Here is a 25116-nt window from a genome sequence, read left to right as displayed (position 1 = left end):
AATGTAAAGCATTGAAACACTGAGAATTGGAGATAATAAATATAAAGCATTAAAGCAGTGCCAGGCAATGAGTGAGACTAAAAAAATTATTATGAATTTTAAAATTCATTTTCTCTATTTTCCAAATATTCTATGTAATAGATGGTACTTTGTGACATTTTCAGGTGATAAGGGTTCTTTATTGTTGAGGTTCTCTGAATTCCTCAAGGGCAGACACCAGGTTTCCTTTGCTGTATGCTTCTACCCAGCAAAGGTTTGCGCACAGAGGACTCTCTAAAACATAAATGCTGCTGTATGAGACATGGGGAAGAGTAAGCCCAGACTGAGAATCCAATGATTGGGTATTCCTGTTGCCTCAAGTGTGTGCCCTTGGATGAGTCATTTAACCCATCAGGGCTTCTGTTTCCTTATTTATCATCCAGGCATTTGGACTCAATATTTCCCAGCCCTTGAACACTTTGGTTTTACCTTCTCTAAGCCAGGCAGTTAAGCATAGGCAGCTTGGGAGAATTTTGATTTATTTTAAATCAGAGAATGTTCAAAAGGGGAAGAATCCCAAAGGCTATCTAACCACTCATCTACCCAAGGGCAGCTCTGTCTCTCAACCATCCCAGGCAGATGTGTCCCTTCTATTTTTAACCACCTCAAGGGAAGTCTCTTCTAAGGTCTCATCCTGAGTCCGCAACATTTCTTCTCAGGAATTTAAGAACTCTGTGAAGAACAGTGTAAGCTTCCCACTGCTTTGCATTCTTTTGCCAAGTCATCCCTCCAGTGTATGGGTTGGAAATCAGAAGCACTGTGAGAATATTCCAACAAAATCCACACATCCAATCAATCAGCAAGCCCTGACCATTTATTTCCGCTTCTTCATCTCTCCATATTGACTAACACTGCCTTAGATTAAGGCTTTCATTGTCATCCCTTGCCAGGTTAACTAGAATCACAGCCCTCCTCAAAACTAGACTTACTCCTTATTTGTTGTATGCCTATGAAGGTGCAGATGGTGTCTTAAGCTTGAAGGATATGGCTATAAAGAAGACAGACATGGTCCCTGCTCTCACAGAACTCACAGTCGTGTGTGTGTGTGTGTGTGTGTGTGTGTGTGTGTGTGCGCGCGCGCGTACGTGTGCTGGGGTGGAGGCGGGGGACACTATGTAAACAAGGAATTGCAGTCAGCTGTGTCAAGGGAATTATGACATGGTGTAGAACGGGACTGTTGACAAGCAAGGGCTCTGGAGCTGGACAGCCTGGGTTCAAATCCTGACTCCTCCATCGCCCACTGTGTAGCTTTGGCCAACCTCTGTGTACTCAGTTACTTCATCTATAGATGAGGGGAAATGTTAATGCCCACTTCATGGGGTTGTTGTAAGGATGAAATGCCTTGATACATGCAGAATGGAGCCTGGCATATTGCAATAATGCAAGTGGTTTTATTATGCAAAATGACCTTCCTACAAAACAACTCTGACATTAAGACTCTCCAATGGCTTGCCAGGGTGGAGAATAAGATCCAGGCCCTGAGCATGACCTACAGGGCCCTCTGAGACCCCAGCCAACTCAACTTCACAGGCCACATATCTGCCTTGAAATGTGCCTGGATTGCTTAAAGTTTCCAGCTCACACCAGCTGTCTTGCTACTCCGATTCTACTCTGGCTGGCACTTCTGCCTGGCAAGCTCTTCCCCTTGAAAAGCCCTGCGCATCCTTTAAGATTCATCTCAGGTGTGACCTTCTCTAGCAAGCTCTCCCTGACCATCTTCGACCCAACTGGTTTCCCCACCCTTGGCACCCACGGTACTTGTGCAGAGTTCAAACCTTCACTTACTACGTTGTGTTAAAATTATTGATGTGTCTGTTTTGCATACAAGAGTTCCTTGAGAGTAGAACTCTTTATTTTACTCATTTTTGTATCCTCAGTGTCTAGGACAGTGCCTGGCACACAGCACATAACTAACAAATGTTCAGGGAAATGAATGCATGGAGATTTGTACCACAAATCTCCCCACGTAGCTTTTAAACAGCTTGTGGCATTTTGGGAGACACTGGTACAATCACTCTTCACTTGGAAGTAGTTGATAAATGTCCCCAAATTTTACTCAGTGAACACCATGTAAATGAGCTGTCATGTTCCTTCACTTACAAAATTACTTGCCAATTACAGTTAGATGATCCCAGCGTAATTGCCATGTAAACTGTACCCTGGCTGAGATAGCCCAAATCATCAATTAACTTTGCCCTCTCGTCATGTGGTACTTACCACATAATTAAATAAATGGTCAGCCGCTACCACAATTGTCTATTTCCCCAACAAAATGAAGTGGCTACATTTGTCATTGATTTATCAGTTATGACAATCTGTAACACACCTCTAGGTATAAAAGCAGAAGCTTTAAAAAAAAAAGAGAACTCTGTACTCTTGAGAAAGATGTTCCAGGTTTTTGATCAAAAAGATAAGCATTATAAAATCTTTGTTTTCCTTTTGGAAAAAAAAAAAGAGAGAAGATACTGAGATATGAAGACAAAAAATCCTCCTTCTTCCTGAGGAGAGTTTCTTCCTGAAACCTCAGACAATAAAAACATTTCCAAGAATTTGAAAGTGAATTTAGCTCTTCAAACAAGTTACAATATATTTCAAACAAACAGTTTTTTTTTTTTTTTTTTTTTGGTGCAAAGTAGATGCATCTTACTGAATCTGACGTTCTTTTCTGATAGACTGGCTAATATGTTATGCAAGAATTAGATAGATGGGAGAGATCCTGAATGTTGACGGTGGCTTCAAGTGACAGCATTTTCATTTGCGTCTCTGGATGCCATCTCCACACCTGACACAGGCAATCACATTCACTTCCCAGCATGGCCACATTAGGCCAAATGGATTCCCAAACAGAGGTTCTGTCTAAAGGGACCATTTGACTTCCAGAACACACTGTTTGGAGGCCCTGATTGAAAAGGAGGTCAATGCTGGCCCAAATATTTCTCTACTCCCTGAGGTGGAATAATTGATGTGCAGCAGCCCCTACAGATGTGGATTCACGAGAGTGATGGATTGATATAAGTATATTATTCACACGTACAGCTGCTAATATACAGGTCCCAGTGCAAACACCAGGACTTAAGAATATTATGTGGATTTAGGACAATCCCTGAAGGACTCCAGTTCCATTAAAAATTTGTTTGGCAGCCTGGGGCAGATCTATTCCAACTCCCATATGCTTCATGCATTTGAGAGGGGGAACTAAACCACTTTAAAAATAAATTTAATAAATTTTGTAATGTCAAGTCATTAACATCCTGTCTAGTCAAACTGTCTTCATATTTTGAAACAGTAACATTTACCTCTGAAATTAAAAAACATTCAAATATCTGAGTTAACATTTTATCTGAGAAAACATTCCTGGTGTTTTTTGCCAAAGGCGATAAATTGCATCCTGAAAACAGAAGAAAACATTCCTATTTTTCCCTCTGTAGATGTTTTTCTTGTCACAAATATACCAAACAATACCTAGAAAGTCCTGTGACAAGTCCATTTTGATTTGTAAATGGTAGAGGAAATAACTTGCAGACATGCTCAGTTATCGTTTGATGATTTATAACATTCGTTAGAATCTGTTGCCCACAGTGATTCTAACACTGCTTTTATAAATGCTCATTCATTCACTTAGCAGATTTTGTTTGTTTTTTTTGTTTTGTTTTTGTTTGTTTGTTTCTGAGACGGAGTCTTGCTCAGCCGCCCAGGCTGGAGTGTAGTGGTGCAATCTTGGCTCACTGCAACCACTGTGAGCACTGCGCCCGGCCTTAGCAGATACTTTTAATACCTATCATGCATGTGCAAGACTGGGAGTTGGGGGAGACACCACAGAGACAAAAGCCGTCCCTCAAGTAGGTGACAGCATCAAGACAACAGCTGAGGGGAGGGTGGGCAGGGAGAATTTCAACTCATCTAAGAACACCCAAGCTTCTCACGCCAAATGTTCTTGGGTCTCCAAGGAAGATTCCCCCAAATGATAAAAGTATCCTCATCCTCACATAAAACATGTTTATTTCACCTTCACAACAACCCTATAGATACATAATAGGCATTTTTCTGGCTAATGTAAAGATCTGGAAGTTTAACTTCATATTATTTATATCAGGTGAATTATTTCAAGATTCCAAAATTCCACGTAATGCAGTAGAGAAGTAGGATAAGCTCATGATTCTACACATGGAGAGAGATGGTAGGTGACCACACTCGGGCTCATGTGAGTCTCTCATCCATGCACGGTGTCCTTCAGCCTGTGCATGGACCCTTACAGTGTGAGGCTTGTCTGTAAACCTTCTCTTCAATGCTTAGTATAATACTGCCGTAAATAGGAAGTGCTTAATAAATGCAGTGTTTCCCTGACATTCTAATTAAAAACAGTCATTATTTCCTAAAGAGAAAAATAAAGGAATAAATTAGTAAAATGGGCACTAACAATTTTCAAAACAATAACTACTGGGTATTATGGCCCAAGAATCCTTAAACTGAGACAGGCAAAAGTACATTCCCAGGTGCTTGAAACAGTGCAGGAGTCCTATTTAACAGAAAAGGGAAGATAACACTATTTGTCTCCTAGATGCACACAAAATTAGAGTTACATGAGTAAAGGAATGTAGTCCAAGACTTTCATATGTCCAAAATGAGCCTCCTACACTACCATTCCCACATACCAACCTCAAAATGCCTGCATGCTATACATTTCTGAAAGACCCTTTCATCCCTGTGCCACCAAAGGAAGAAACTCAAGGCTGGGAGTTAAGTGGTATTCCAAGTCCCCCAAAGAGAAGAATGTTGCCAGTTCCCACTAAACTCTCTGCGACTACCCTTAAACTGGTGGGAATCAAGGGGGACAAGCAAATGGGACTTCAAAGCCCCTGTAAGGCCACCAGCCTGTTCATCAAGGCTGAGGGAGGTGGGGGCAGTCCAGTGAAACTCTCATAGCTCGTGCTTTTGAAGTTTGATCCACTGCTCTCATTAGCTGAGCAGCACAGCCAAATGACAGCTGCTGGTCTTGTGAAGCTTAACTTGCTGGGGCATTGGCTACCTATGGAGATGCTGGGAGAGACGGGCACCAGGAAGTGGGAAAAAGAAAACCCTGTCATCTCTTAACTTCAAGCAATGAAAAATGGAGCAGAGGTAGAGACAGGAGGGCAAGCAAGAGAAAAACAGCTGAAAGTATTTGGAGAAATGTTCTTGTATGGCTAAAATCTCTGTAAGAAGTATACTGGTTTTTCTTATGAGACAAATGAAAGCTGTTTAATCAGAAACATGATATAACATGAAGATCTAAAGAAATACAGATGATAAATGCACGCATATATCTTTATTTAGAATTTTGTTAGACACTTTAAATTGAATCTATTTTTATAAGTATTTAGTATAATGACACAATAAGGAAACATTTTCAAACCCTTCATGGACACCAAGACTGTAAGCACTGCCTGCAGGAATTTGGTGCTTCTGTGCCACCATGTGACAGTCACCTAAAATTGCAGGCACCAATCTTAAAAGGAATAACAAAGTTCAGGAAGGTATGTTTTAAAAGTCTACTGCTATAAACATGGCCTCAAAACTCATACACACACAAATCCCACTCATTTTTCAGGACTTAGAGAAACAGCTGTCCCTGGAGTGTGACAGATTTATTACAGAGACTCTCTGAATTGCTGCTATAGGCAGACACTAATGGGACAAGGAGGAAACTCTCAATTGGTGTTAAAATAAAGTTCATTGAGTATTATTTGCAAAAGTATAAATAAGAAGGCAGTTTGAATGCCCATCATCATGGAAATGATTAAACTAACTATGGCATATCCACACAATAAAATATTAAGGAGCTGCTAAAATGTGCACCAGATCTTCATATACTGATAGAAGTGTATCTATGACATATTTAGATACAAAAAGCAAGTTGTTGAACAGCATGCATAATATGAATTAAATAATCCTTAAAGTGTATGCATTTTTCCATAAAAAGGTTCAAAAATATATAGAACTATTTACATTGGTTACCCAAGGGAGGGTAAGACATTTTACTTTTAATTTTATGCTGTTTAACACAATTTGAATTTTTTTCCAGTGAGTATAATTTAATGTTTTTCTTTAAGCAAAGTTCCATAATTATAGAAGTTGTATAAAAGACAGTTTGCTCCACCTTTAGCATGTACCCCTGATACACAGAAAGAGAAGCTCTCAGCAATTCCGCATCCTTCACTACACTCAAGTCTTACCCAGCTGTAGAGCAGTGGGCCATCCTATGCTATAGCCTTAGGGGAAACTAGGACAGACAAAGCATGTTGGTCATGAGATTTCTGACTAGAAAAGAGTGAGCCTCAAAAAGAGAACTGCTGACGTGTCTCTCTAATCTGTTCCTCTTTCTTGAATCTATTCCCTCTTCTCTATTCTTAACTACCCCCACCCTGATCCACCATTTCTCTCATTACTCCAACATCCTTTAACCCACTCATTTGATTCTAACTACCCTGATCTTAAGCTTGTTCCTTCCAAGTCTAAGTAAGCAATCTCCCTAGAACACACTGGTCTTTCCAGAATTGAAATCCAAACGTGATTTTCCCCATAGTAGAAACCTGTTACATGCTTATCAGCCTGGCCCTCCATGTCTGCCTAACCTTTGATTCCTCAAACTGTTGAGATATCCATATGCTTTTACAACAGAACCCCAGAATACATTTTTAAAATTTCCTATTCACAGAGAAGAGACTAATTGCCTTAATATATAAAAAGCCCCTATAAATCCTGAAGTAAAAAACCAATGACCAACAGAAAAACAGGCTAAGAATTTTAAAAATAGTTCTCAAAAAGGAAATACAAATGAACCCTAAAAACATGCAGAGATTTTCAATGCCACTTAAAATAGAAGAAATACAAACTAAACTACAGTAAGATGCCATCTGTAACTATCAGAGGGACAAAGTTCAACAAATGTGATAACATACTCTGATAGCAAGAATGTGCAGAAATAGGCACTCTCATGCATTGTTCAGTATAAACTGGTAAAATCTCTATCAAGGACAGTTTGGTAACACATTAAAAATTTAAACGTGCTTAACCTTGACCTAGAAATTTCATATGAAAGGTATTCATTCTAAGGATATACTTATAGTATCCAACATGATGAATTTCCAAGAATATTCACTAAAGCATCATTTATAATAGAAAAAGACTATAAACAACCTAAATTTCCATCACAAAGAATTGGTTATATAAATTATGGCGTATTTGTAAGTAGAATTCTATGCAGCCATCCAAAAGGATGAAGTTGTTTTATATTTATTGACTTTGAATTATTACTAATAGAAACTACAGGAACAAAGTTAAGTACATAGATATATTTGTTTGTGCTTTTTGAGACAGTCTCCCTCAGTGGCCCAGGCTGGAGTGCAGTGACGCAATCTCAGCTCAACCTCTGCAACCTCTGCCTTCCAGGTTCAAGAAATTCTCATGCCTCAGCCTCCTGAGTAGCTGGGACTACAGACATGCGCCACCACACCCAGCTCATTTTTGTGTTTTTGTAGAGATGAAGTTTCACCATATTGGTCAGGCTGGTCTCAAACTCCTAGCCTCAAGTGATCTCCCCGCCTCGGCCTCCCAAAATGCTAGGATTACAGGCATTAGCCACTGCGGCCGGCCTGTTTCTAAATACCTGAAATAAATCAGAAATGATATAACGAAACAAGGAACACTGGTTGCCTCGAGGGAGAAAAATCAATGGGAACACGAGTAAAAAGGGGACTTACTCTTGACTTTAACCTTTTACTCCCTTTCTTTAATTTTTAAATTTAAACACGATTCAAAAAACTGATAAAAGCTTGCCTGTACCAGCATATCCTTCAAATACTATACCCAAATCCATTTTCTTTCATGCACAGAGTTATTCTCTCACCTAAGCCACGAACCTCATCCAGTTAATCCATGCAGACTGACCCTACCCCCATCAAATTTACGGTTGATTCATATTATTCTCCTGTTTTAAAACAAAACCGGACCTTCAGTGAGTCCCCATTGCCCTCAGAGAAAAGTTTAATCCATTAAAAAGACATTCAAACTCCTTTACCAGCCAGCCCCAACCTGTGAGACTCCAACCTAGTCTCAGCTACACCACGTGGCTCACCATACCTCTCTTACTATGCTTATAAAGTTTCCTCCCATCTCCCATCCTCCCTTCCCTAACAAAATTATATATGGCCTTTGAGGTCTATGTCAAATTACCTCTTTGAATGTTCCCTACCTCCAGAAAGAACCAATAAATTTTTTCTCTGTACTCCTAAGAATACTTTGCTTATCCTACAAGAAGTTTACTGATTAAAATTATTAGTCATTTATGGGTCTACAGATTACTACATATAATCTATTGTTACCTCTCTTAGACTGAAAATCCCTTAAAGAAAGAAACCAAGCTCATTCATCATGTATTCCTAGCACCTAAATTCCTAGCCTGGCACACACAGTTACAGTTGTGTTATACACACACACCACACACACACACACACACGGTTCACAGTCACCATTTTCCCCCACATTCCTCATTTATCAAATTGAATTAAGAATCTTGTTTCTCCAAGGCTATTTCTACGTGGTTGGTTAATGTGTGTCCAGAATAACATGGTGCTACCTACGCAACTATACTTCCTAAGTTTAAGCCAGGCCCTTGTGGTTGATTGTTTTTCCTACATCTTACACAGCTGTCTGGTATTGGTTTGACTTCACTTATTATTATTGAATATGCTGATTGGCTGCAGATAAAAGAAGTGCTGGTTTGTCTCCCTGAGAATGATTACATTTGATGACTTAGGTATGCATAACAATTTGGAGAATCAGAGTTACCATTTCAGGAGCAAATGGATATGAAATAAAATCTCTAGAGGGTGAAAGTGCTGACCTGCTCTGCTGCTTTACTCTTAAGCATTCTAATTCTAAAGATACTATAAAATGTCTTAAATGGAAAAAAAAAAAAAACTAGTTATCCAAGAACTATTTATGATAGTTATTCACTATGCTTCTATTTATTATGCTTCTACTCAAATACAGCTTTTAGTAACTCTGGTTCTTGAGGCAATAAAAAAGGTGGTGGGGAAAACAGCTTAAATGTCCATCAACAGGTGAATGGATAGAACAAACTGTGGTACATTCATACAATAGACTACCTCTCAGCAATACAAGGGAATTAATAATTGATACATGAAACAACATAACATATCCCAAAATAAGTATGCTGAATGAAAGAAGACAGACCAAAAAAAGTACACATTGTTTTATTCAATTTATATAAAATCCTAGGAAATGCAAACTAATCTAATAGTGCCATAAAGCAGATCAAGGATTGGTTAGGGATGGAGTAGAGGCCAGGGAGCGGTAGGAGGGAAGAATTACAAAGTGTCATGAAGAAGCTTTTGGGTGATAAGTATGTTCACTATCTTAATTACAGTGATTGTTTCATGGGTATATATATTTATTTGTCAGATTGTCAAAACTCATAAAATTGTAGTCCCTTTTATGCATGGTTTTGCTTTCTTCAGTTTCAGTTACCTGTGGTTAACCATAGTCTAAAAATATAAATGCAAAGTTCCAGACATAAACAACTCATAAGTTTTAAATTACACGCCATTCTGAGTTGTGTGGTGAAATCTTGCACCATCCTGCTGTGTCCCACCTAGGGCATGAATCATCCCTCTGTCCAGCATCTCCATGCTGTATATGCCACCTGCCCATTAGCCACTTAGTAATCATCCAGGTTATCAAAGACACAGTATACATGGTTGTGGTGCTATCCGAGGTTTTAGACACCCAATGTGCGGCTTGGAACATATCCACCATGAATAAGAGGGACCACTATACTTTAAAATGTGTAATTTATTATATGTCAATTATACCTCAATAAAGCTGTTTTTCTTTAAGTGGCAGGAAGAAGACAGAGGTGAGAGAAGGGAGAGGGAGAAAGAAGTCTGTCCGAGAACATACCTATACAATTCTATCTTAAAGTGGTTTTCAAAGAAGAGGGAATGTTCAACACTTGCAAAATACCCTTCCAGAATGACATTTTCCTGAAAATGTCATTTTCTAAGAAGGTAGGAATTGTATTTTTGAAAGGAGCATCCAGGTTGCAAGCAGATGATTAATTATCATGGAAAATCATTGATGTATCATCGCAATTTCACAGTGTTTCTTACAGTTAAAATAAAGCTCCTTCATATCTCTCATAAAGGTATTATAAAGCTTTAATTGATTTGTGTTGGTGAAAACCCTTGGTTACCATCATGGAAAATAATTTAATTAAGTACCAAAATATAAACATACAACTTTGAGTATGATTTTTATATTTTTCTTTATAATAAATATTGGAGGGTACCAGCTAGTTTAACACATTAATAAACCAGGGGAGACTCAGACCCTAGAGGCTTGCACATCGGTTGATTTAATGTCAAATATAGAATCTACAGAGATGTCTAAAGAAACTTGTGTAGCTACCTCTACTACTGGATAAAATCTTGCAAGTACCACTTGGCCCCTCATTAAAAAGCAATAATTGTTTATGCAGGGTTAACTAAGGAATACAAATCTCTAGGCTTACTCATACATTTTCTTTTATGGGAAGGTTGAGAAGAATAACTTTACCGTCAGCATGACAGTAAAGAAATACAGTAAAAAATGACAATAGCGATCAGGAGGACAATATAGACTCATATGGAAAAAGAAAAACTAAGAATTTGATTGAAAAATGTTTGAGTCACAGGCTGTATCTAAGGTAACAGACACAGCATTCAGTATAATGCTTGATTGCACTTTAAGAGTATCATTCAGTAGCAATCCACACACACTAGGTCTTCAGTAACTGCTAGACATTATTATTCATGATTTTGGAAGTGAAATTGGAGACTGTAATTTAACATCCAGTCAACAGGTCTGGAGATCAAAGTCCCTCACTATTTGCAAGGTAGAAATAAAGAAGATGTTCTATGATATCTCTATTCCAATTAATATAATCAGACATGGGATAGTAGAGAAAACTCATCCAAGAAAGTGTTGATCATTAGGCAGAAACAAGAAGATTCTTTTAAGAAATAAATACATTAAGAAGGACTCTTTGCTGTGGATCTTTATACTGGTGACCCACAGCAAACTGGAGAATAACTTTCACATTTTGGGATGAAAATGTCATTATGAGGCAGGTACAGATTGCAGTTCGTTATGGTCACCTGTAAAAAGCTCTGCAATTTGTAAGGCTAGAGAGAATACAGAAGTCACTAGTCACTGTGGCAATTTAAATTTAAATATAAGTCAAGTAAAATTAAAAATTCATTTCTTCAGTTGCATTGGCCACATTTCAAATGCACAACAGACACATGTAGTTAGTGGCCCCCATATAGGAGAGGGCAATATAGAATATTCCATCATCACAAAAAGTTCTAGTGAACTGCATTGGGCTAGAAGGAAGTAGAGGCTAACATAAGGATGCCAAGTAAGAAACCCTGTAATACTGTATTTGAGAAAGAGAGTGCTCATTGGTTACAAAGGGGCCATATCATTCAACCTCCAAAGGGGAAAAGGGACCTTGGGTTCATACTCTCCTAGCCTGGCTTTCAATAAATAATCTAGAGTTAAAGCGCTCTCAATGCCCTTGTGCCCTCTGGGACCTCAAAAACTAAATGTGTGTTTTCCATAAAATATTAAGTCAAGAGAAAGTAAGACAGCATACTTAATGTGAAATAAAGTTCATATACTCCTGTTTAAACACAGATTAGAATTTCTGTCAGAACAATGCCAGTGAAAAGTTGACATTCTAATTAATACAATTTACATTATAAAGCACTGAATATCTTTATCTTGCTATTATGAAATGCCCTCTTTTAAAAAAAATTGAAACTCTACTCAACAGAGAAATGAGTACTAAGGACAGTATGTAAAAACCCATGTACAAGAGAGGTGGTTAGGGTCACTGGCATTTTTACACACCATCGACTCAGGTATCTAAAAAGGGAAGCAATACACTCATCCTCTACCACACAGTTTTGTCATTCTTTATCATCTGCAAGGCTATTTGCATGCAGCAATAGGATTTTAAGGCTGTTTTTCTGTTACAAAACATGCTGCAAAACACAAAACACCAAAACCTGAAACATTCTCTCTTTCCTCTCTTTTCTCCCTCTCCATCTCTCCCTTCTCTCTCTCACTTAACATCATAGAGAATAACAGTTGTGGAACCCTGCAAACTCGCATACATGTAGGACTCCCACATAATGTTTATTCAATCCAAATTCTGAGTGTGTAAGAGGGGCAGAAAATCAACCCCACAGTTGGGCACCCAAGGATTCATGTTCATTGCCTTTGTCAATTTTATGCTATCAGTGAAAGGAATAAAGATGAGATCCTTACAGCTTGAATTTTCATTTCCTATGACACGTGCTTTTTCTTCATGCTTTATCACACTCCACTACTTGGTTTCCACCCCTTCATAATTGATATCGGCCATTTGAAGCATTCAGTAAAAACCTCATGAGGTTCATCGAATGTCCCCCAGTCTATAATTCTTGCTTTTAACATATTCAGAAGCAAATTTATCTGAGTGTTTTCCACTTCCCCTCCATGGTTTTCTCTATGCACAGGGATGAGTGTGACAGTTGTATTAATTATATGCTGAAAAACCCACATAGCAGCAAAAATGATGGAGATCATCATTTTAAATATTTTATTAAAATAACCCAGTGTAGAACAGATAATGTAGACCCTCTTGATAATGAGAGGTTCATTAATTTTACAAGAATTCTAGAAAGCTTAGAATGGTCATCAAAATCATTTTTCATTTATTTGTTTTTTAAGAAAGGGAAAACGTTCAGTTGTTCCTTTAGAGAACAAGGGTATAATAAAATTTTCTAAGGTATTTTTAAATAATCACTTATCCTTCCAGAAAAAGCTTTGAAAAGGTAGCTTGAAATAGAGATTATTTAGGTTTCATGGTATTACTTGAAATGTCTGTAAATTTGCAGCTTCTGTGACCCATTAAAACTTGGTTTCATTGACATATAGTAATCTTTGATAAATAAAATTGATATTTCCTATAAACAAACAAGCAGTACATTAAAATCCTTTGATTATTGACAGCAAGAACAACACAATCTTGCCTACCAAGTGTGTCTCCAGATACAGTTTAAGGCCATCCATCTCTGCCTTAGGGGGAGTCCAATTCTCTGTAGTTTCCATGGCTTCATTTAACCATTGAATGAATTCATCCAGTTTGTTTACAAACCCCTTGTGAGAGGAAAGAAAAGGGGGAAAAAGAGGGCAAGAAAGCATGTTAGTTGGTTATTCTGTAAAAAGCCAATATTAAACGTTCCAAACTTTATCCATGATCAAATCCATCCCACCACACTCCTATCCTAGTCTCATCTTTGCTGTAATGGAATTTCCACTATTTCTGGACCCGAAGTCTTATCAAAATGGGAAAGAAATTGTCAATGCTTCCCTCTCAGTTTTTCTCTAGGATCACTTTTCTGAGGAATTTAGATTGGGTTGGGGGGTGTCACTGTATGGATGCCTCAAAACATCAAAACATTTCTGGTGTCTGACAAGCATCCCCCTGCCAAAAAATCAGGTCAGGTCTGCTAGGAACGCTCATTGGCTTTGGGGGATAAAAGCATTCCTGTAAAGATGGTGTTCTTCACTCAGAAGCCTGTGGAGTTCAGTTGCCATAGCTGAACTAGAAATATATTTTAAAATTACATAAGTATTTACAGGTCCTTGGACGAGTTCTGTCCACAGCCAAAATGTCTGTGTCTAAGCCTGTATGCTACAAAGGAAGGAAGCGCAGAAAGTGGGACCAATGAACAAACATAAATACTTGGCTTCGGGTATGTACAGACATAAAGATATATTCTTGGCTAGGAAGCACAAATCACAATAATCTTGTAATTTTTCAAATAGTGGTTATAAAATTTTATTGACCATTTAAAAGAATACATCTGTAGAAACAGAAAATATTTTGAAAATATGAAAGCCCAACTGCAAACCTAAGTGAAAGAAATGGGGCTGGGCTCCTGCTTTCCACGTCTGGGTAAACAGCACCACCTGGAGGTCATAAGGAGCAAGGGCAGGCTTCCACACATAGGAATGGGTTGAGATGCCATTTCCCTATTAAACTTAACCCATTGTTCAGATTTGCCTTTCAAATAATCTTGATTAATATTTTTAGGCTTAACTGAGGATGTCCTGAGACTGAAGTGGAAAGAGGTAAAAGTAAATATTTTTTATAATGCTTCTCACAAACTAGGCTTTGCCATTAGGGTTTTTCCTAGATAATATTTTAAGATTCATAACCCTTTAATTGGAGCAATTAGAGTACCTCAAAAAAAAAAAAAAAAAGAGAGAAAAGGAGAAAATGGAATTGTGGAGAGTGGTAAGTAAAAGGACAAATAACACTCAGGAACACAAATTGTTTATTAGAGGGGGACAAAGCAGAGATGTGGGCACAGAGTCCCACAGAGTCAGATCATACCATACTGTTATGCTCTGGTATGTTGCCAACCTGTGTAGATAGAGTTCAGTCTATCATCCCACATAGTGACATATCATATGATTTCCCATATTCATACATGCTTCCAAAAGCTTTCCCTATTGAAAATCTCTCTATTGTACCAAGTCTCCAAGGACAGTCACACCCAGGGACACATATCACAACCAGATTTCACAAATGCAAGATTTCTCATTTATATTCCTTTGAAAATCTATCCCAATCAGTTAGATTTGATAAAACTAATGAGAAATATCATCTTAGAGACATCATAATCACAAACTGAAACCTATACAATTACAATTGGCTGAGCTGGGAACTATATGGTAGTTTAACATGCCTCCAGTCCTAGACTCCAACCCTAAACTGATTGATAATATCATTAAGGTTTCTATTGGTCATCACTCAGAAGATTTTCTTCCAGGTGAGGTGAAAATATGTCCAACGGAGAAGGTTTCATAAATTTCATACAATGTATTCCCTTACTAAGTGAATTTTCTGGTGATCTACCAAACTCAGCCTTTTTATCTAATTTTCTCATATTGCAACTCTTTCCAAATGCCAAGAATCCCTGCAAGATCATTCATTTTGCCCCTTCTCCTATCTTTAGGGTATCAGTTTGCCTGTTCTTCTGCCTTTCCTGCATTTGCATAAGTTTGAGAGTTGCTTTGCTTTTCATTTCCTCCCAAATACTTGACTCTTTTTTTTTTTTTTTTTGAGACGGAATCTCGCTCTGTCGCCCAGGCTGGAGTGCAGTGGCCGGATCTCAGCTCACTGCAAGCTCCGCCTCCCAGGTTCACGCCATTCTCCTGCCTTAGCCTCCTGAGCAGCTGGGACTACAGGCGCCCGCCACCTCGCCCAGCTAGTTTTTTTGTATTTTTTAGTAGAGACAGGGTTTCACCGGGTTAGCCAGGATGGTCTCGATCTCCTGACCTCATGATCCGCCCGTCTCGGCCTCCCAAAGTGCTGGGATTACAGGCTTGAGCCACCACGCCCGGCCTACTTGACTCTTTTAATGTAGAAGTTACACTTATTCAAGCTCAATCTTCTCAGTAGTGTCCCATCTGTTCAAAATGTTATTCCCCAAATTCCTACCTAGGGCTCAGAATATTTCACAGGTTCATATCTGACTTGATGTTTACCATAGATCCCTTCAGATGTGTACAGTAAACCTGTGAGCAGAAGTAAGGGCAGAATCTGTTAGAACTCCAGTCCTAATTCTCGATACTCTCATAATTAAAATTTTGGTGAAAACTTAAGATACCCTTTGCTGACCAGATGGACTTACAGAAATATTGTCTGTCATCGGTGGATGTTAGTCAGAAAAGTAGAATTTAGATGGTTTATAAATGGGAGATGAAAATAGTACTTTATAGTACTTACAGCATTAGTTTTTACTGTTGTATTTAGAATTGTGTTGTTATATCTGTGCATATAAATTGGTTTTGGGAGAAAATTAAGTCAGAAAGTATATTATTTAGTGAACAAGTGGTTAAATCCAAGAAGATAAATAGTTAAAGACATTATTTGAAAGGTAATTAGTTATAAGTCATTCATGATCTTCTCCCCTTCAAAAACAAACAAACAATAACCTGTGTGTGTATGTGAGTGCATGGCTGCTTCATCATAAAAGGTTAGTCTTAGCCGAAGAGTACTAAACAATGTGTCAGGTTTCCTAACAGAACCATAATTACATAGTTAGCTGAAATCTGTGAGATGCAGATTAGACAAAACCCACTGGTCCTGGGTGAACATTTCTGGATGGCACCTCTGTGTATCCCAGTCAGATAGCAAAACAAGGCTGTCTGATATAGGGGAAACAGGAGTCCTCTCAAGGATTCTCTCTGGGTTTCTTCTGAATTATATCCCATCCTCACAACTTTTTATTTGTTGTACATTTCCTAACTCTTTTCTTGCCAACACTAAAGAGTTTCATCACTCACAATAGAAACCTGAGAAATCCCAGTATTCCTAACTTATAATAAAAGCTAAGCACCCCTTCCCTTTAGGGAGATCTAGCTTTCCACCTCCCTTCCTGCTTCTATGTGTAGCCTCAAGAATACAAACAGCAATCATGAAAGCAAGCAGAACTGGAGTCCATTCAATTCATGATACATTTATCACATGCTATTTTTCCACCTCACTCAGCCCCCTCTATCTGTGTACTATCACCAGGTTTCTGTGTATAGTGGACAGTGTACTAGGTACTCTCCCCCTGTGATGAGATATGCTTAGAAAGACCAAGGAAGTGCCACTCTATACACAGACCATGTGGATGTGCAGATGTGGTCACATTCGGACACACACAACAAATATTTGATGCCCATTTTCAGAAGTTCTGCTGGCATCTTTGTGGTGTGAATGAAAGAAAACAAGGATGACATAGGAAAATGGAAAAAATATTTTAAAAATTATTTTGAAACAGATCAAATCCTAATGCAACAAATATTGATCATTTATTCATTCATTTAACAAATGTTTATTAAGTGCCTTCTATGTGCAAAAAAGCACACTGCTAGACATTGTTGAGAATACAAAGATAAATATCATTGTGGCAAAAATTTCAGCAGAACATAAAGCACGTCTAAGCCCTGAATTCAAGTAATTTTAATAGTCAAAAAGAATTTTACAATAAACAAAGAGTTGGGACACTCTCCTGGATATTGTGAAATTATTATATCTGTATCAGAATTCTGTCTGTATCCAAGTTTGCTCTCATTCTTAGTATTGGCCTACCTGTGTGTGTTTCTAATATTCCGAATTCAAATTTACTTCTCTAGAAAGTCAGAGGACTATAAAAATCAGATTTTCTTCATGACATAATCCAATGCCACCACTGCACTACATGAAAAGTACATTTTATGCATATTCTACTCTCTGCCACAGGCTGAATTACAAACCTTTGAAAGGCTACATTTTAGCCTTCATTGTTCAAACTCCTGCTGCTGTATCTGTTCAGTGTCCTGTTATTTTCTACCAGTGTCCTTATCGTCCCTTTCTGCTTCTTCTTCCATTACTTTTCTTTGCCTCCCTGACAAGCTGTCCAGGAGCACATGGAGGGTGACCTAGTCCACGAGATCTGTACTCCTGCCCACTCTCACGGATTGTTTCCTTCTGAGTGAATCTTTGTCATACTCCTATTTTATACAGGCTTTGAGAGCCTGTAGACCCTTGTTTGGCACCAAGCCAGGATTCAACCCCCAGAAGAAATCCTGGTCATCAAACCTGGGAGAAAATGGAACAGTGGTTGGCCCTCCTAACATCAGTTGTCAGCATACCTGCTACTCCCAAATCATTTGTATTGTGAAAGTTCCTTCGTGAGGGTGAAAACTTACTTTTAAACTTTCTAAAACATCAATCTCTTTAAAGACTAAGATGCACAGTGAAAGTACATGCAAATGTATACTCACTGGTTTGTGAAAAATAGTTTGCTAGAGCCTTTGGCTGGCTAAAATACACTTGAAGATTATTTTCACAGTGAACACTTACAGTCAAATCTTGCAAAGTGCTACACTCTCCCAACAAGTTAAGAATGCTCATTATTTCTTTTCCTAACTCTTTCTCCTCTACAACAAGCCTTGTTTGGTTAAATATAAACTGTCTTGGTAGTTACCTTTGCCCTCTGGCAAGGTTGTCATATGGAGCTAGAATAAAAAGGAGGGCCTTCCTTGTGCCATATGTGAGGCCAGGGAACAACCACACAGTGGAAAACAAGATATGGCCCCTGCCTGGTGTTATTGAAAATCTAGGGGTGATTTTTTAATGGGATTAATTATAGACTAAAATAAAGTGAAAAATTCTATCTCTACAAGACGAAAGGGGAAATATACAGCAGGAAGTAAATGCTGTGTCATCACCACAACTCTTCGAGATGGTGTTGATTACGGTCATTTTACAGATGAGGAAACTGAGGGTCAGAGAAGGTAAGTGACTTGGGATTTGAATATGGATCTCACTCCAAAGTCTATTCCTCCCACAGTACCACACCACCCTCTAGAAACAGCGTTCCTGCAGACAAGTTATCAGATCCAGGTAATGGAGAAGTAGCATTTATTCCCAGTTTTAAAGTCTTGGCACTGAGATAAAATTCCCTGAGTCCTAAGTCTCTTACCCTTCTCATTCACTATTTTCTGTTGTTTTTTTCTAAAACAGAATTTGTGATGAGACTAAATACTTAACAAGAAACACACTTATTTTTAGAAAGTAAAGATTACTGTAAAGTTCATTTCTAATGCACAGAAAATTTAAATGAAAAATTTAAGGGAGTTACATGTTTGAATGAGCCCATTCTACCAGTGCTCAGTTACAGATGGGCTTGACTCAGTTTAATCACAGAGGAGATGGCCCTTAGTTCTCAGAAGGCAGTTGAGCCACCTTTCTGAACTGCTAATTCCTTTTGGTATTTGCTGTTTGGAAGTGTATGTGAATGTGTGTGTATTCATCCTCAGAGTAATTCATATCTATTTGTGGACAGAGAAATTAGGTGTGATGTCTGACTCAGTCTAGATCAAGTTAGCTGCCTCCACACAGAAACATGCTGAAGAGTATCAAAAAAGTGAACTATTTTCATTACATTTTATGTATTTATTTATTTATTCTTTTTTTTTTTTTTTTTTTTTTTAGAGACAAGGTCTCTCTAGAGATAAAGCTAGAGTGCAGTGACATGATCATAGATCACTGCAACCTCCAACTCCTGAGCTCAAGGAATTCTCCTACCTCAGTCACCCGAGTAGCTGGGACTACAGGTGTGCGCCATCACACACAGATTATTTATTTATTTATTCATTCATTCATTCATTCATTCATTCTTGTAGAGACGGGGTCTCACTATGTTGTACAGGCTGGTCTCAAATTCCTGGCGTCAACTGTTCCTTCCAGTTTGGTCTCCTAAAGCAAAGGTATTACAGGCATGAGCCATTGCACCTGGCCTATTTCACTATATTTCCAAAAAAAAAAAAAAAGTCAGCATCTGCTGTTGAATCTTTTAAACTATTATGCTCTCATCTGGACAATTCTAGCTGAAACAAATAACCCTCAGATGGTACTCACCATGTGCCAGAACCTGTTTTAAGTATTTTGTACAAATAGATCATTTAAGTCTCATAATGGCCCTATGAGGTGGGTACAATAGTCTCCCCATTTTACAGATGAGAAGAGTAAGGCCCAAGAGGTAAGGAAGTCTGCCCGATACCCTACAGCCAGAAGGTGGCAAACTCAGTACCTGAATCCAGTGAGCCTCACTGGCACCACATGAAATCATGAACAGTCAGCTGATTTAACAGCTTAAATATGTCCCTTGTAGGAATTAGAAGAGAAGAACTAAATGAGGACTAATCTGGGGGGACACGGGAGGGTATATTAAAAGAGGGGAAAAAGTGCTTACTATGAGCCAGTGTAGATAATGTTAAGAGAACAGTTGCTACAGCCAGACAAAACTGAATTTGATTCATTTAGTTTAGGTATAAACTGAATGAACGACTTAATGTCTCTGAACCTTAGTTTCTTCATCTGTAAAACAGGGACATTAACAGTCATCATGGGGTTACATGAGGACTATAGGAAAAATATAGTTTAAAGCCTGATGTAAAACAAGGGCTTGATAAATGGTTCTTTAAAAAATCATTCCTAATTAATAAAAGTTCCAATTTGATCTTTTATCTCATTCACTCGACAATTTTTTATTATTTACTAAGTCTACAGCACTGTACTACGTGTAGTACAGTGAGATGGATGATCCATGAGATGGATTTTTAAAGTCCCCACACAGGCCGGGCGCAGTGGCTCACGCCTGTAATCCCAGCGTTGTGGGAGGCTGAGGTGGGTAGATCACGAGGTCAGGAGATAGAGACCATCCTGGCCAACATGGTGAAACCTCGTCTCTACTTAAAAAAAAATACAAAAATTAGCTGGGTGTGGTAGCGTGTGCCTATAATCCCAGCTACTCGGGAGGTTGAGGCACGAGAGTCACTTGAATCTGGGAGGCGGAGCTTGCAGTGAGCCAAGATCACTCCATTGCACTCCAGTTTGGCGACAGAGTGAGACTCTGTCTCAAAAAAAAAAAAAAAAAAAAAAAAGAAATTCCCCACACAGTCACAACATAGGGGGTGGCAGCAACTGCTCTGGGCATTTAGAAGAGGGAGTCATGGCTTTCACCTCACATGGTAAATGAGAAAGCATGAGGGGCAGCATCTGAACCCTCAGGTTAGCAAGAATTTCACCACCCTGCTACCTGACCAGTGGATCTGGAGGGGATCACGTTTCTCGACTAATTGTTACAAGTTTCAGGAAAATCTGACTTAATTTTTCAAAACAGGCCACATTCTTTGGAGCCTATCTTTACATCAGCAATGGGGCTATCAAAAAGTAACAGCTAAAGGACATCATGATCCTCTTATCCACAGTAAAGGTTTGTTTAGGCTCTAAATAAGGTAAGTAAAATTAGAACTTTATTTAGAAGTAAAATTATGCATTGAGATTTTTACATACATATTTACCAACATATATATTTAATCTTCTGTTTTTGTACATAATTCTTTATACACATAGTTTCTACATAAAATGACTAGATTTAGATTTTTGCATAACAGCACTAAAATGCAATTTACCTTTCCCAATCAACTAACTATATACTTAATGTGCCACCTAGGCCCAGGGGCTCAAGACAAAGTGCTAGAGAGTTAAAAGTTGTGCTTTGGACTCTACTACCTCACTTATATACCCACACTCCTACCTAGAAAATCCAACACAGTATGAGTAATTGACAGAAGAGGAGAGACAGTGTATGCTTTTAGAACAAAGATTGAAGAGAAAATAAAATGGCTTCAGTCAGTGTTCACTCTGATGCCACCAAGAAAACTCAAATACTGAAATGCCTAATGAAATATTTAGCTTCTTTTCTAAAGGTCGAATGAGAAGGCTTTAGAATATAAAAATATTCCTGATAAAATTGTTCCAGAATTAAGGTAAACACTGTCAGTGGGAAAGAAAGAGCAAAATGGCATGCAATGGTATTATCTAAAGCTACCCAGGTGGGATGTTCTATTCTGAACTCAGCAACATGTAGAAGGAATATAATGCTGAATCCACAGTTTCTTCAAATACTATTTATTTATAGTGGCTTCAACTGGGAAAAGAAGAACCCAGAAAGATTCCTAACTCTTATGATGGGAAAGGGTTTCATCTAACAAATCTAGAGATTTTGACTTCAGTTGCTCCCTATAGGTTCATAAAAAGAAATTATCAATCATTCTAAGGGCAAAACAAGATTGGAATGCATATTATCAAAGTCTAATAAAAATAGATATGAATAAAAAATTGGGAATAAACTGGAACAAACAATAGGTTAATATTAATTAAGCACTTACTACACACCAGGCACTTACATAATCCTTACAACAAACCTATGATACAATAGTACTGCACTCTCCATTTTATAGGGAGGAAACTGAAGCACAGACAATATCAAACACTTACAAGCTCCCAACATTGTCAGGTATGAAGCTGGGGACCTCTCATTCAGGTAGTATGACTGCCCCAAAGCTTGGCAGACTTCCTCTAGGTGAGACCTTGCTTCAAGCACCCCCAATCCTCCAGAGGCACTAGATAAGCAGACCACATCATCTTTATCTGCCTTTAAGTCTCAAATGAGTACCTGAGATACCCATAACTTAGAATTTAGGATTATGACAGTTTAATGGTTTAATTGTAGGTTTTTCATATCTAGTATTATAATTAACAATACTTAACATTTAGGTACTATCTACCAGCTATTCTTTTAATAACTTGTGAAGTTATTGAATAGTCAAATTTCCCCATTGTACAGATGAAGAGGCTAAGGCATAGAGAAGTTATGTAATTTATTTAAGGTCATATAGCTATTAAGTGGTTACTAAATAGTTTTGTTCCAGGGGCTAATCTCTGGACTACTGTCCTATATTCTCTCTCTAACCAGATTTGTTCCCACAAAGTCACAGAGAGAAAACAAAGGACAGTCACATTCTCTGTTGTTCACTCCTATTTTCCAACCTTCTCTGAGAACCCCAGCTCTTGCCACATAGTTCAATCATTCCTATCAGAACCCTATTTTAGATCATTTTTCCTATACTCTGTGCTCTCTCTTTTCAGCCTTTCTTTTCTTTCTTCCTTGACTATTGTTTCTCTTTTGCCTCTTTTTTTCTCTTCCCTCTTCTCCAGCCCCTCCCCTCCTTTGTTCCCCACTCCTCTCCTCTCTTCCCCTACTTCTCCTCTTTTTTCCATTGTTCCTTTCTTTTTTCTATTGTTCAAAGTCTCCTCCAGCCTTGTTAGGGCTAATCAATCATTTTAAATAAACATTTCTGGACATGTCTATAAAGTTTTAGTGAAAAGGGCTGACTCCTTGACACTGAAGTACAGACCTGAAAATGTTGTTTTATTCCTTGCTTGGATTAGCTCTAAATACTTTCCTGATTAATAAGAACTCCTTGCACATCAAATATCTGGAACAAGAGTGAGTGTGACTTGATGGGACTATTTGCAGAATACTAAGATTATTCAAAAGATTACATGTGATTGTTGAGTTGTTGTTTATCTAAGGATTCTAAATTTCCTCCAGGGAATAGATAACAAAATTATTATTCAGTAATAACAAAGTTATTATTTTTAGAAAAAAAAATTGGAATTCCATGTGAAGAGTTCATCATACTGAATGAGCAAGAAAATGCTATGGCCAACTTTCTACCAGAGAGCTTCAGGTTGGCAAGTTAGTAAATGCTAACAACTCAACTATTGTAGCTGAGTACCAAGAAGACAGAAAAACAGTATTATCTAAACACATCTGCTTGGAAGTGGGTAAAGGAGAAAGAAGAGTTCCCATAGAGATTAGAAGCACAGACCCCATTTTCAAAAGGCTCTTAGAATTTATCTAGTTGAAAGCTCCCTCCATTTTACAGATGAGGAATCTGATGCTCAGAAAAGGTAAGCAGGCTGGGCACGGTGGCTCGTGCCTATCATCTCAGCACTTTGGAAGGCCAAAGCAAGAGGATCATTTGAGTCTAAGAGCTTGAGACAAGCCTGGGCAATATAGTGAGACCCCATCTCTACAAAAAATAAAACATTTGCTGGGCAGGGTGGTGTGCACCTGTAGTCCAGCTACTCCGGAAGCTGAGGTGGAAGGATTGCTTGAGCCCAGGAGTTGCAGGCTGCAGGAGCTCTGATTCACTACTGCTCTCTAGCTTCGGTGACAGAGCAAGACTCTGTCTCTCAGGGAAAAAAAAAGGTTAAGTACTTGACAGATAACATTCACTCACCAGTAGGTAGCTGAGCCAGAAGAATTTGTGTTGTGTAATCAAGTACAGAGATCTAATTGTTCATTTTTAAAGTTTTCATAGACATCTTTTAGAAAAGACTTCCAGAGATCAAAAAAGGGACAGAACTAGAGTTTTTAAGAATAATGTAAAACTTCAAAGGACTATTGGCTTAGCGAATTGCATACACTATTGGATAGCATTAGGCCAGCTGAAGTAAGGATTAAATTGCCTTTTTTGGTTCAAATTCCATGTGTATGAGTACACATACATGTGTGTATTAAGTTGTTTATTCAAAAAACATTTATGGGAGTTTACTAGTACCAGAAATTGTATTAGGCCCTTGGGACTCACATATACATAACCCAGATTCTTCTATTAAAGAGTTCAGAGCACCGTAAAGTATGAGATGTATGATAATGCAGACTCACGGTTCTCGAACTTTTAATCTCGAGTCTCCTATTAAGAATTATTGAGATCCCCAGAAAGCTTTTGCTTCTCTGGGCTTTATCAATATTCATTTCAGCAATTTAAAAATATTAATACATATTTTTGATACATTAAAAATAATAATATATATTAACATAAATATATTATTTAAAAGAATGTTTTCAAAAACAGTGAAAAGAATGGCATTATTTTAGCTATATGCAAATCTTATGAATGCCTGGCTTAATAGAATATGGCTGGATTTCTATTTCTACTTCTGCATTTAATCTATCACAATATCACGTGTTATGGAGCTTCTGGAAAACTCTGCTATACACAGAATGAGAGTGAAAAAGGCAAATAATATTCAGTATTGATATGATAATAGCTTTGACCTTGTGGACCCCTGAAAGGGTCTTGAAAGCCCCTCGAGGTGCCAAGACCATACTGAGAGAACCTCTTGCTGTAGATCATACCAAGTGCTCAGGAGCCATTGAAAAGATATTTAACTCACTCTTTGGGCATCAAGGGGGACTTCCTGGAGGAAATCACAGGAAATTGAGCCCTAATAGATAAGTGTAAGTGATTCAGAAAAAGAATAGGGGGGACTAAGAAGAGCAGAGAATGACATTCCTAAAATGAAGCTTATTCCTAAAATGAGAGAACAGCTTATTCTGAGAACTCTAAGTAGCTGAGCCTGGCTAACGAACACTGAAGAGACAAATACGAAACACTTAGAAATGAGGTTGCAGAGTCTGGCCAGGAGCTAGGCCACATACAACATGCTCTGTAGTTTATATTTTATCCTAAAGACAATGGAATGGTCATTAAAGTTTTGATGCAGAGAGTGGGAGAATCTGATTG

General features: G+C 38.2%; 1 protein-coding gene across 6 annotated transcripts in view; it reads right to left on the bottom strand.

The window, feature by feature from the left end:
* The window catches only part of AKAP6 (A-kinase anchoring protein 6), a 527913-nt gene that overhangs the window by 255018 nt on the left and 247779 nt on the right, over nt 1-25116 (bottom strand). For all 6 annotated transcript variants that reach the window (XM_015453690.4, XM_073997217.1, XM_005561045.5 and 3 more), the window contains one exon: nt 13162-13284. In XM_015453690.4, the coding sequence (XP_015309176.3) occupies nt 13162-13284 (123 nt within the window). The remainder of the gene's footprint in view (nt 1-13161; nt 13285-25116) is intronic.

The sequence above is a fragment of the Macaca fascicularis genome, chromosome 7, assembly GCF_037993035.2.
Source record: "Macaca fascicularis isolate 582-1 chromosome 7, T2T-MFA8v1.1".
Lineage (NCBI taxonomy): Eukaryota > Metazoa > Chordata > Mammalia > Primates > Cercopithecidae > Macaca > Macaca fascicularis.
The sequence above is the reverse complement of the archived record's forward strand: the minus strand, read 5'-3'. Positions and strand labels throughout refer to the sequence as shown.